We start from the raw sequence: 13,323 nt of genomic DNA on the forward strand, positions 1-13,323 counted from the left end.
CAGCTTTCCCATTCAATTCCGTGAATAAATAGGATGACAATTTTTCTTGGAACACTCTGCACTCTGCGTCCACTTTTCTCTTTTTTGACAGAGACATATTGGGGCAATGAGGGTGCCAAAGCACATAATGTTAAAAGTAGAAGCCGTAATAAATATCGCGGGCAAAACAAAGTAGCTCATTGGCTGCACGTGCTTGACCTACTTGCTCTGCCCCGGTATAAACAGTTTGCTTGCTTAACACAATTGCTATTGCGCCATCCAGTGGACGCAATTGGAACAGCAGTTTATTTAATTGAAAAATTGCAGCGCATTTTTATACTTTACAATGTTTTTTTTTTTTTTTAAATCATCTTGCGGGCCGGATTAAACCCGTTTGCGGGCCTGATCCGGCCCGCGGGCCGGACGTTTGACACCCCTGCTCTAAACCTATTCCACGGATCCCTTGGCCAAAATTATTTAAATATTTTAGTAAAATTCATTTAAAAATTTTTTATATATGAACATGCAACAATTTCAAAGATTTTACTGAGTTAGTTCATATAAGGATATCAGTCAATTGAAATAAATTCATTAGGCCCTACTCTATGGATTTCACATGATTAGGAATACAGATATGCATCTGTTGTTCAGATACCTTTAAAAAAAAAGGGCGTGGATCAGAAAACCAGTCAGTATCTGGAGTGACCACCATTTTCCTCATGCAGCACAACATCTCCTTTGCATAGAGTTGATCAGGGTGTTGATTGCGGCCTGTGGAACGTTGCCCACTCCTCTTCAATTACTGTGCAAAGTTGCTGGATATTGGCGGGAACTGCAATAGGCTGTCGTACACGTCGATCAGATCATCCCAAACATGCTCAATGGGTGACATGTCTGGTGAATATACAGGCCATTTTCAGCTTCCAGAAATTGTGTACAGATCCTTGCAACATGGGGCCGTGCATTATCATGCCGTCACGGTATCTTTGTGCAATCAAATTACCATTGATAAAATGCAATTGTGTTCTTTGTCTGTAGCTTATGCCTGCCCATACATAACCCCAGCACCACGGGGCACTGTTCACAACGTTGACTTATGCAAACCGCTCGCCCACACGACACCATACACGCTGTCTAGCATCTGCCCGGTACAGTTGAAACCGGGATTCATCCTTTAAGAGCACACTTCTCCAGTGTGCCAGTTGCCATCGAAGGTGAGAATTTGCCCACTGAAGTCGGTTACAACGCTGAACTGTAGTCAGATCAAGACCCTGGTGAGGACGACGAGCACGCATATGAGCTTCCGTGAGACGGTTTCTGACAGTTTGTGCAGAAATTCTTCGGTTGTGCAAACCCACAGTTTCATCAGCTGTCCGGGTGCCTGGTCTCAGACAATCCCGCAGGTGAAGAAGCCGGATGTGGAGGTCTGGCGTGGTAACACGTGGTCTACAGTTGTGAGGCCGGTTGGACGTACTGCCAAATTCTCTAAAACGACAGTGAGAGAAATGAACATTAAATTATGTGCCAATTGCACGCTCCCTCAAAACTTGAGACATCTGTAGCATTGTGTTGTGTGACACATTTCTCTCAAATGTTGTGCACTAATTTGTTTACATCCCTGTTAGTAAACATTTCTCCTTTGCCAAGATAATCCATCCACCGGACACGTGGCATATCAAGAAACTGATTAAACAGCATGATCATTACACAGGTGCACCTTGTGCTGGGGACAATAAAAGGCCACTCTAAAATGTGCAGTTTTGTCACACAAAACAATGCCACAGATGTCTTAAGGAATGCCCACCAGAGTTTTTGCCAGATAATTGAATGCTAATTTCTCTACCATAAGCCGCCTCCTCCAATGTCGTTTTAGAGAATTTGGCAGTACGTCCAACGGGCCTCACAACCGCAGACCACGTGTATGACGTCGTGTGGGTAAGCGGTTTGCTGATGTCAACGTCGTGAACAGAGTGCACCATGGCGGCGGTTTGGTTATGGTTTGGGCAGGCATAATGAACACAATTGCATTTTATTGATGGCAATTTGAATGACAAGATCCTGAGGCCCATTGTTGTGCCATTCATCCCCTGCCATCACCTCATATTTCAGCATGATAATGTACGGCCCCATGTCGCAAGGATCTGTACATAATTATTGGAAGCTTAAAATGTACCAGTTCTTCAACAGCCTGCATACTCACCAGACATGTTACTCATTGAGCATGTTTGGGATGCTTTAGATCAACATGTACGACAGCATGTTCCAGTTCCCGCCAATATCCAGCAACTTCGCACAGCCATTGAAGAGGAGTGGGACAACATTCCACAGGCCACAATCAACAGCCTGATCAACTCTATGCGAAGGAGATGTGTCGCTCTGCATGAGGTAAATGGTGTTCACACCAGATACTGACTGGTTCTGATCCACGCCCTTAACTTTTTTTAAAGGTATCTGTGACCAACATATGCATATCTGTATTCCCAGTCATGTGAAATCCATAGATTAGGGCCTAATTAATTTATTGGAATAAACTGATTTCCGTATATTAACTGTAACATCTTTGAAATTGTTGTGTTTATATTTTTGTTCAGTATAAAATAAAAAGCAGACATTGAATATCCCTTTGAGCATGGTGAAGTTAATTATACTTTGGACGGTATCAATACACAGTTGCCTGAGAGGAAGGAAATAGCTCTGGGATTTCACCATGAGGCCAATGGTGACTAAAACAGTTAGAGTTTAATGGCTGTGATAAGAGAAACTGAAGATGGATCAACATTGTAGTTACTCCACAATACTAACCTAATTGACAGTGAAGAGAAGAAAGCCTGTACAGAATACAAAAATATTCCAAAACATGCATCCTGTTTGCAACAAGGCGCTAAAGTAATATTGCAAAAAATGTGGCAAACTAATTAACTTAATTAAAAGTGTTATGTTTGAGGCAAATCCAATACCTTACCAAGTACCATTCCATATTTTCAAGCATAGTGGTGGCTGTATCATGTTATGGTTATGCTTGTAATCTTTAAGGATTGGGGAGTTCTTCAGGATAAAAAAGAAACGGAGTGGAGCTAAGCACAGGCAGAATCTTAGAGAAAATCTGGTTCAGTCTGCGTTCCACAAGACACTGGGAGATGAATTCACCTTTCAGCAGGACAATAACCTAAAAACAAAGCCAAATCTACACTGGAGTTGCTTACCAACAAGACAGTGAATGTTCCTGAGTGGCCGAGTTACAGTTCTGACTTAAATCTACTTGAAAATCTATGGCAAGACCTGAAAATGGTTGTCTAACAATGATCAACCAATCTGACAGAGCTTGAAGAATGCTGAAGAGAATGTAGGTGAATGTTGCACAATCCAGGTGTGGAAAGCTCTTAGAGACTTACCCAGGAAGACTCAGCTGTAGTCGCTGCCAAAGGTGCTTCTACAAAGTATTGACTCTGCGGTGTCAACACTTATGTAAATGAGATTTTTGTATTTCATTTTCAATAAATGTGCAAAACAAAATCAAACAATATGTTTTCACTGTCATTATGGGGTATTATGTGTAGATGTAACAACAAAATGTGGAATAGGTCAAGGTACTGTAGGCTAGCTAGCTGGAGAAGGAGAGCTCTAGGGGTTTGGTACACTGACCACTGGAAGGAGAGCGCCTTGGCGGGGTGTAGCTGGTAGCCTGCGGCGGTGGGTAGCTGGTAGCCTGCTGGTAGCTGATTGGCAGGCCATTTAATAGACCATATGGTACGCTGCTACGCTCCCCCAATTGCGTTACCATCCCGGGTTTCGGCACCATGCAAAATAGCTTAAAGTCTGCTAGGCTGGATGGGAGGTAACGCAATGGGTAGGTCTGCAAGAACACAGGGAGATGGTAGCCTTTTGACATTTTCTTAAAATAGGCTTGGTCTTTACAGCTTCATTTATAGTTTTCGTGTAAGGGTTCCATGCTGGTTTGGTTTGAAAGAGGCTAATGATTGCAGGTGGGGATATTTAAAGAGGTAGTCCCGCCTCTTTCAGGTGGACGTGATTTGGTTGAATACATTGACTGAGGTGTGTGGCAACCAATAAGGAGCAGACTCCCCTCCAGGTAGGGGGTGTTTTGCTACGTTTAGACAGGCAGCCCAATTATGATATTTTGACTTTTGACCAATCACCAATCCTATATTTTCACATCAGATCTTTTTCAGAGCTGATCTGATTGGTCAAAATACCAATTAGTGAGAGAAACAAATCAGAATAGGGCTGCCTGTGTAAATGCACCCTATGCCTCTAACAAGTGTACATGCACACATAGGGAGAATCTCAAATGCATACTCCTCGTGTCCTCTCTCCTCTCCTCCTTCTCAAAACCCATTGGATGAGAAAGCAAGGGGTCCCTCCCCTCTGACCTCTTCCAATGGGTTTTGGGAAGGAGGCGAAAACAGAGGCGTCACGGTCTATCCTTTTGAGTTTTGAATCAGAGTCTTTACCTGACAAAGTCATGTTAGGATATATCAGTTATCCTGTTAGAGCTTTTGTGCCGAATCCACTGCAGTGTTTCAGGTGCAACGTTCATGGTCATGTCACAGCAGGGAGTAGGAGGGAGATTCCAAGATGTGGGAAGTGTGTAGGAGGGCATTGAGACAGAGGATTGTGTCGTTTCTGTGGAAAAAGCTGAGTGTGCCAACTTTAGGGGTGACCATGTTGCTAGGGATTGGAAGTGTCTGGTGCGAGAGAGGCAGGTTGAGGTGACCAGAGTCAGAGTAGTGCAGAAGGTGTTGTATGCTGAGGCAGTGAAGAAAGTAGAAGAGGATCCCTGTGAGTAGTAGATCTGTGCCAGCACATAGGGATAGGCCAACGAGTGATATATACTTCAGTAACGTTAGCTTCTTAGCGTTCATAGCAATGGTTATCAACTGTACCGCAGAAATGGAATGTAAATCACAGAAAATAGATGTTCTGTTGGCAGCTGCAGAGAAGTACTTGGGTGTATGAGATTTGACTTCAGAAGAGTTACATGGTGTGTTGAGTGGTGGTGTCCCGGCCTCCCAGGCCGTTGACATGGTACAGGAGCAGATATGGTCAAAGTAGTGGAATGGGGTTTAACGCCAGCCGTTAAACCCCACCGAAGAGGAGAGCGGACGCGAGGAGTATGCAATTGAGATTCTCCCATACACAGGCACACACTTACTCAGTCGATAAGGCTGGACATGGCTGGCGTTGGACCTCACGTGATACTCTGAAAAAGGATACCTATATATATATATATGTGGCAATATACAGACCACAGTCTTTGGTAAAGAAAAGGCAGTCAACTTACCAAAGCCCATATCAAACACCAGTTAACCAGCAGTGTGTTAATCTAAACAGGAGGCCTGTCTGACCATAGTTCAGCTGTAAGCAAGTGGGTCGGATCTGCTAGCTAAAACACCAGGTATATCACTCTCTTCAGGGTGGTGGCATTCTTTTTCAAATGGTAAATCAGAAGACACTGGCCTTTTCTCAATTGCATACTCCTCACGCCCTCCCCCTTCCTCAAAACCCATTGGAAGAGAAGATCAGCGGGGAGGTACCTCTGGATTTCTCATCCAATGGGTTTTGAGGTGGCGGCGAGGAGAGCGGATGCGAGGAGTGTGCAATTGCGATTCTCCCCATGTGTGAGGAAAGAGATGCATCCAGAGTTGTGGCTGGCTATGGGTACCTTCTAAAAAGGTGCCCTACAAACCACACAAAAAGACACCACTAAAAACCACATGATTTTATTAACAAAAATTAGACCATTGAGTAGATACATGTGAAAAACAGTCTTAACCCTATAGTCTATGGAAGTTATATGTACACTGAGGAGCATAAATGCATTAAGGATTAAATGCAAAAAGGAATTGCCAATGATATCCTCACATTGACAGCTGTTCGTGTCACATCGTGTGAGCGAAATACAGATATATATATAACAGAGAACCTCACTGGTATTATCATGCCTAAGACTAGTCATTTTCAAGACAGAAGCAGATTCCAAAATTGAAGTTTTTGAAACAGAATGTTATTGAGTTTATGAGAGTTCCGTTTTTCACTTGCAAATAACCACTTCTACAATATCAGGTGTCAAAATGTAGTGAGTGGTGACAAAAGTGGGACCAAGTGAATTGATGTTTATTACAGTTCAGAACCGCTGTGTCAGCTGCAGCTAAGTTTAGAATGCACACCTATAGAACTGCCAATGACAAACAGAAAAGGAAACTATAGACAAACAAAACAAACTGCCAAAGCCATTTAAATAAAAAATACTTGACATCCTCCTGTGAATTAACTCAGGCGTAGCTTCACACACACACATTAACAAATACATTTGACATACACTCCACTTTCAAAAGCATAAAAAACACCTAAGTGACACAGAGGCACTTTACTAAGAAGTGAATAAAAGATGCAAAGTTCACATAAACACAGATGGATTCACAGGAAGTAGTACACTTATAAAAAAGGAAACGAGATCTGTCAGCAACTTGGGTTGATAATATACACACTCACATTTAGTAGATGTCCATTAGGGCTGTGTGGGGTTACTAAGGGCTAAGAGTTTAACTAGAACAACTGGGGGGTGTCCAGTGAGAAAGGACGTAAGAATACAACAGACATCTCAATCACAGGTGTTTTCTGTGGTGTCAGGACTGCATAACAGCTCCACTGCTCCCTTCTATTGACCAGAAAGATTGATAAACTCACTTATGGCAAGGATAAAACTATCTGGATGTTATATTTACAGTAGATTTCTTTCTGCATGCACAGGTCTGACACCAGGAGTAGAACTCTATCCAAAATCTCCACACAGCTTCAGACAAGCAGACAATCAGGAGCCATGTTACTGAATCCCAAACCAAAGCAGGATAACATATCTTTCCCCTTGCATTTAAACCATGCAGTAGGGTCGGTTCACACATTAACCCTTTAAATTCTGTGCATGTTTCAGCTGAAATGACCAGCTGTGCATCTACAGGCATGCTCATCTAAGAACAGTTGGTTGGTTGCTTTTCAGGACTTGGTGACATGTTCTGTGCTTTAGTTGTCCCACCTACTCTTTTTGCGTTTTGGTGGATCTGGGACTGCAAAGCTGTCTTCCTCTCGGTCACCTCTCCCCTCACTCCTGTCTCCCCTTCCTTCACCCCCTGCCTTGTCACCTCTACAATCTTCTCGCTCTCTGTCCCTTCTACTTCCGTCTCCATTACGACTATCGCCATGGCGCCCGCTGCTGCCATGGCGATCCTTGTCCCCATATCTGTCGCGGTCTGCGTGGCGGTCCCGCTCCCCGTAGCGGTCCCGCTCTCCCCCGCCACTGTGCCGCTCGCTCCTGTCTCTCCTGTCACGATAGTGGCCATCTCCATGGCGACCCCTGTCGTCACCATGTCTGTCACGGGTCCCTTCTCTGGGTGAGGGTGGGGCGGCATACCCCTGAGGAGCACTGGCCTGGCTGTCTGACACAGAGCTCAGGGAGCCAGCGCTGGTGAAGCCTGCCATCTTGGTGCCCATGCCGAGGGCTGCTGGAGGGGCCATGGGTAAGGAGGGGGGCCCACGGGGCCGGTCTGGGCCCTCAGGGGCCCCGGTGGGGATGGAGCTCAGACTGCCAGCGCTGGTCCAGCCTGAAGAGCTACTGGACTTAGTGGTGAGTTTAGGAACCATGCCGGACGCCGCCACAAAGTGGTTCTTATACTGCGACTGAGGAAAAATAGACACATACAACAATTAAAAGAGGTACTTCAAGACGTACAGAAAGAATTCATGAGAAAAAGGGATCATTTAGAGCTAACAGATAGGTAGAATGTGTATAAATTAAAATAAGACGGAATAGATAGTGAGTGACAGTTTAGCTACCTGGAAGGCTGACTTCATTGCTGACATGCGGTCTCCCATGGCTCCAGTAGAAGGCTTGCTGTAGCCCTCATAGTTACCCATGGCAGCACCACCACCACGCTCCTGGAGAAACAACAAAATGTCAACAATCACCAAGAGTTACACTATTATGCCACTGATCTACCAACAAGATATAACACTACAACTAACGCAATAACACACCAATTTCTGTTTCAAATAGACATGGCCAACTCACAGAACTTTCAGCTCCCAAGCCTGGCCTCTCTCTGTAGCCCAGACCACCTCCTCCAATGTTCAGCTTCTTTCCTTTGCCGCCCTTGAAGCGTGATTTCCTGAACCAGGGATTCTGAGAGGAATACATCAAAGAAGGTCAGTAAAGACATCATATAAAATTAACCTTTCCATAGCTGTCCTCAATGGTCAGTCGGAGACATGTAGAATGGCTTACCTGCATTGCCAAGTCCATCAGTTCCTTAGAGACGCTCTGATTGGCTCCCTCCAGGTTACGCACAAGGTCTCCTGCAAATGATGTGTCTTTACTGGTGAGAAGGGTGTAGGCAACGCCCTTTTCCCCAGCACGACCTGTTCGGCCAATTCGGTGTGTGTGTGTGTCGATGTCCCGAGCCACGTCATAGTTCACTACTGTGCGTATTGAAGGGATATCCAGACCACGGGCTAGGGAGAAAATGACAAAGAAGGAGTGAAAAATGATAGAATGACAAGTATGTAGGAGCACTGGAATTCAGGCAAAAACAATCAAATCATTGTCAGTGTCTGTGTAATCATACACAGATCTCTGATGATTGGAATGTTGTGCCACATTCAGTCCCCGTCCCCTCGTCTGCAGCCCACCCCCACCTCACCTGCCACATCAGTGGCCACCAGCACGGGCAGACTCTTCTTCTTGAAGTCAGCGATGACCTTGTTCCTCTCGCTCTGGTCCATGTCTCCGTGCAGCAGGCCCAGGCTGTGGCCCTCCTGGGTCAGGTTGGTGGCCAGTTCCTCACAGTTGGCCTTCTTGGTGACGAAGATAAGTACAGAGCCAGAGGAGGTGAACTCCACCAGGCGGCGGGTCAGCCAGCCCCACTTCTCCACCCCGCTGGGCATGATCTCCACTACCTGGGTCACATCCTCATTGGCCTGGGGAGGAAGGATGGAGGATTGAAGAGCATTAGATGACTAAACTCCAGAAAATGTTCTGCCGCCAGCTGGTTGACATAAAAGTCTAACAGGCTGGTTGACTGTTCTGGCAATGTAGAACTTTCAATAAATTGTAGAAGTTGCAATCAGATGGTGTTAGAAGAGCCTCAGGTCTTACCTCTCCGATGTCTCCCTGCACCACACGGATGGGGTCCACCAGGATATCTCTGGCCAGCCTCTCAATCTTCTTACGGAAGGTGGCGCTGAACAGAAGAGCTGTGAGGACAGGAGTGGAGTTAAGGTTCATAGGATGGTGTTGTCTTATCTAAACCGCTAACAAGTGTACATGCGCGCGCACACACACACACACACACACACTTACTCTGTCGATCAGGTCGGACATGGCTGGCAAGGGATCTCACTTGATACTCTGAAAAATTTTACCAAAAGAATATGATATAAATAGTTGTCAAACCAACTTCAGTAAACAATCTTCTGGCATAGTGGTCATTGGTAAAAAAAAAAAAAGAAAGAACGGAAAGCCAACTTACCAAAGCCCATATCAAACATACGATCTGCTTCATCAAACACCAGGTATGTCACTCTCTGCAGAGAGGTGGCCTTCTTTTTCACATGGTCAATCAGACGCCCCTGTGTGAGGAACAACATACACAACCCAATAAGTGAAATAACCTCAGGGGATTCTTTTCCTCCAATACATAAAGACTAAACTCAGTCTACCACAGCGATTGTCAACTAGAGCTCTTACCGGGGTGCACACAACTATCTCTGCCCCCTCCTGAAGAGCCTTGGCCTGCTCCCACATGCTGCCTCCTCCATACACCGCCACCGAGCGCAGAGAGTAGGCTTTCCCAAAACGCTTACACTCCGCATGGATCTGGGGAGCACAACAATCATTTCCAGGGGCTAAGTCAACTTTTTGTCTTGAAAAAATAAAATCCTGGCCCATCTCTCCCTGGCTGTCTTACCTGCTGACAGAGCTCCCTGGTGGGGCACACGATGACTGCAATGGGCCCCTCTCCAGTCTCCAGTTCCTTCTGGTCCATGATGTGAACTAGCATGGGCCAGATGAAGGCTGCAGTCTTGCCACTACCGGTTTTTGCAATGCCAATCATGTCCCTTCCACTCAGGGCAACGGGCACTCCCTACAGGACAGACGGGGAAGAAAATACAGGTGAGGCCTATATGCTACTAAAGCAATATGAAAGTACCAAAAAAAATGACCTAGGAAACAAGCTGCTTAGGTACCTGGCACTGAATAGGAGTGGGCTGGGTGTACTCCGACTTGCGGATTATGTGCATCAGCTGCTCATCAAACCCAAAGTGGGCGAAGCTGGTGGAGAGTTTAGGAGGGGCGGCACCAGATACCTGCCAACGTCAATGAAGCAAAATAAAGAGAAAGAGACAAGAGGCTTTCAGTTAAAGAGACAATGGGATCATACAACACAGTGTCTGTAAATGGTATGTTGGCTAGGATTTTGTGTGGTTTGGGTTTAGATGTGGTTGTATGTGTGTGTGTCCTCTTCCTGACACTTACCCGCAGGTTGAGTTTGTGTCTCAGCTCAAACACCTCTGTGTCTGTCAGGCTGAGAAGCTCCTCATGCTCGTTGTAGAAGTTCCTCTCAAAGGGTGGGTAGTCAATCTGATAGGGGATGACATAAATGTAGGACCTCAGACACTAAAATAAAAATTATAATTGACAAGATAACATATGACTTACTGACTCTTGGGTCAGATAGGTGCAGTATGCAGTTGTTACCTCAGAGTGGTCCATGGGGGGCAGGGGCATGATGATCTTCTTAGTGGTGGGGGCAATGGGATTCCCATCACTGTCATAGTCTATGTTCTCATCCTCGTCCTCTGCGGTCAGCCCAGCCGTGGGATTCTCTGCCATGTAGCGGAAGTAGGCTTCCTGCACAGAGCACAGCCACATGAGTCAACCAGAGTGCAGCTTAAACGCCTAATGTAGCACACATTCATGCAGGCACTCTTACCACTCTCATAACCTGGGGATATACATTAAAATACAGTCAATGGCTAAATGCTCTGATGATCGCCCAGATCAATGTCGGAGTCTATGCCATTTTATGTTTTAACACTTGATTTAAACCCATCTTTGCGTTATTCGGGCTGAAATTGATCAGTGTCAGATTTTATAACCCCTCCCCCTTCACAAAGCAGTAAGAACAGCAACAGTTAATAGGAAACGTTCATTACAGTATGGCATATTTGAAAATAGATTATAAACTATTAATCAACATGCTTAGAATAGGCATGGGTACATTTTCTAATTTTTTTAAACACCAGAAGTATGCATGTAGATATCCCAGAAGGATAGGGTGAAGGATTCAACCTGCAATTAGGTTTGTTAGCATAGTGTGAGAGAGAGCGAGAGAGAGAAAAAAAGAGAGGGAGAGATGTGGTAGGTGGTGAGACTTGGCCATAGATGGGTCGGGAGGGGAGGTTGGGGTCTGGAGGCTCTCTGATCAGTAGTAAATTAGGAATGTTGGATGGATCACTTACTTGTTCATCTTCCTCTTCAATGTCATCACGTATACCCCTGTAAAAACAAGCGGAGAAAAAAAACTTCCCTGCGACTCGTTTGTTCACCCATGATTCCCCACAACCTGTCTAACGTCACGCTTATCCCCTCCCTACAAAGTCGCTATGCAAGGCAGGGTTGATTAGTTACCTACAGTATGGACCAACTGGGGAAATTTAAGGTAATTGAATGGCAAAACAGATTATTTCAAATGAGACAAGCCTTTGCTCCTCAGTGGTGAATGATTGCAGTTGAAGTGGGAACATTCCATCTACAGTATCTTAATAACATGCTAGAGTTTCGGGATGAGAAGAGATTGACAATTTTGACACTTGACCAATTACCATTGAAATATGTGCAAATCAATACACAGGTGCATGGGAAGAATGTACTACACCTGCCTACCTGGTGGCCTTGAATAGGGCTTTTGCTCATTTATATTATTGACAAGGTAATTTCGAAAGGCACTGAGCTTAAAAGGTAGAAATTGAAGGGATCTTACTTTTCACACTTCTTCTCCTTCTCTTTTTCCTCCAGTTTCTTCATGTCTTTAGCTGCTTGGTCCTACAGCAGACAAGAGGGTGAACAATATACCCCCATGCAATACTTCCCAACAGCTCTGTGACAATAACCCCAGATCTTAAACAAAGGAACTACAGAGAAAATGTGTATATTTCTACATGATCCAGGTCTAAGAGGGGAATCCTTGACTCACCTCCACTTGGGCCATGAAGGCATCCAGAGGATCATCCTCACTGTCTGAACCCCCTCCAGACTGGAACTGTTGCCGTGTGGGGGAGTTCTCAGCTGGGATATAGGGTAAATCTGTGCTGCTTGACTCCTCTTCATCATCTTCAAAATACCTGGAAATGGGTTAGGAAAGGTATCACCAGTCAAATGTCATTGAAAACAATGTCATGATCATACTGCATATGAAGCACACCAAACCCAATCGAACACTAAAGGAATGATACGTCTATACTCACGCATTCTCTTCATCAAAATGTGCTCTTTTTGTTCCTATTTTGTAGAATGCAGGGAGTTGCTGGTTCTTGCCATAACCTCCAGCTATCCCTGCACCTCCGAAGGACGTGTGGGATTTCTGAGGCACGCGCAGTTCTTCTTTCTTTCCTCCTCCTCCTCCTCCACCACCACCACCAAGGGAGAATCCTCCAAACCCGAACCCTCGCTTACCACTCGGGCCACCCTTGCTCCAGTTCATAGCGGTCCTACAGAAGCAAGGGGAAAAGAAAGAATATCACATTTGGTATTTGACTGTTGTACATTGATGTTGCATTCCAGTCCATTCATCGCAGGCCTTGTGTGTCACCCACAAACGTCTGCTAAGTGCTAACCTAATCCAAATAATCTCGTAAATCACTGTCTGGGGGATGTCAAAGATTATTTGTACCTTCTGGCAAATTAAGATAGAAAATATTGCATTAATCTGTATCTAGCTAATTATGGTTGGATCTCATTAATTGGCTAACTAACGTTAGCTAAACTAGGTAGCATGCTACGCTTCTCTAGCCTAAGGCCGCAGCAGCAGGACGAAGAAGTGGATATGTGACAAATTATTGACTGTGCAAATATTACTTGTCCAAGGACATTTGCAAAAGCAGTTGAATCTAGAGTACGTTATACACTATATACTTAATTAATGGATGCATGTACTGTTTATTTACCTGTTTTCACTGCCAAAGAAATATATGTTTACCACTGCCAAATCTCACAGCGCGACTCGAACGTGTTCTGCGTCACAACTGTGTGTTCACGTAGATTACGCGCGA

General features: G+C 45.0%; 1 protein-coding gene across 2 annotated transcripts; it reads right to left on the reverse strand.

Annotated features, from left to right (window-relative positions):
- Window positions 1-5,704: 5,704 nt before the first annotated feature.
- On the reverse strand, window positions 5,705-13,287 carry LOC311103320 (ATP-dependent RNA helicase DDX42-like). Of its 2 annotated transcripts, XM_084144870.1 has the most exons (18): window positions 13,219-13,287; window positions 12,520-12,762; window positions 12,249-12,396; window positions 12,036-12,097; window positions 11,515-11,551; window positions 10,751-10,903; window positions 10,529-10,633; window positions 10,240-10,359; window positions 9,960-10,136; window positions 9,740-9,868; window positions 9,522-9,621; window positions 9,353-9,400; window positions 9,149-9,246; window positions 8,694-8,970; window positions 8,279-8,505; window positions 8,066-8,176; window positions 7,831-7,932; window positions 5,705-7,674 (listed from the first exon to the last, which is right to left on the reverse strand). In XM_084144870.1, the coding sequence occupies exons 2-18, from the start codon at window positions 12,753-12,755 to the stop codon at window positions 7,021-7,023; spliced, it is 2,784 nt and encodes a 927-aa protein (XP_084000996.1). In that variant the 5' UTR covers window positions 12,756-12,762; window positions 13,219-13,287; the 3' UTR covers window positions 5,705-7,020. The 2 variants fall into 2 exon arrangements, with proteins under 2 accessions (XP_084000996.1, XP_084000997.1); XM_084144871.1 differs by lacking the exons at window positions 11,515-11,551; window positions 12,249-12,396; window positions 12,520-12,762; window positions 13,219-13,287 and having other exon boundaries at window positions 12,036-12,094.
- Window positions 13,288-13,323: the final 36 nt, after the last annotated feature.

This window comes from Coregonus lavaretus, assembly GCF_964263955.1.
Source record: "Coregonus lavaretus genome assembly, chromosome: 28".
NCBI lineage: Eukaryota > Metazoa > Chordata > Actinopteri > Salmoniformes > Salmonidae > Coregonus > Coregonus lavaretus.

What these genes read in the sequence shown, in the direction of transcription:
- LOC311103320 (XM_084144870.1), bottom strand. Translation starts at nt 12,755, where the DNA reads ATGAACTGGAGCAAGGGTGGCCCGAGTGGTAAGCGAGGGTTCGGGTTT. An exon ending in CCTTCATGGCCCAAGTGGAG is followed by an intron (nt 12,098 to 12,248) that starts GTGAGTCAAGGA and finishes TGTCTGCTGTAG; the next exon opens with GACCAAGCAGCTAAAGACAT. An exon ending in TGCAGGGAGACATCGGAGAG is followed by an intron (nt 8,971 to 9,148) that starts GTAAGACCTGAG and finishes CTTCCTCCCCAG; the next exon opens with GCCAATGAGGATGTGACCCA.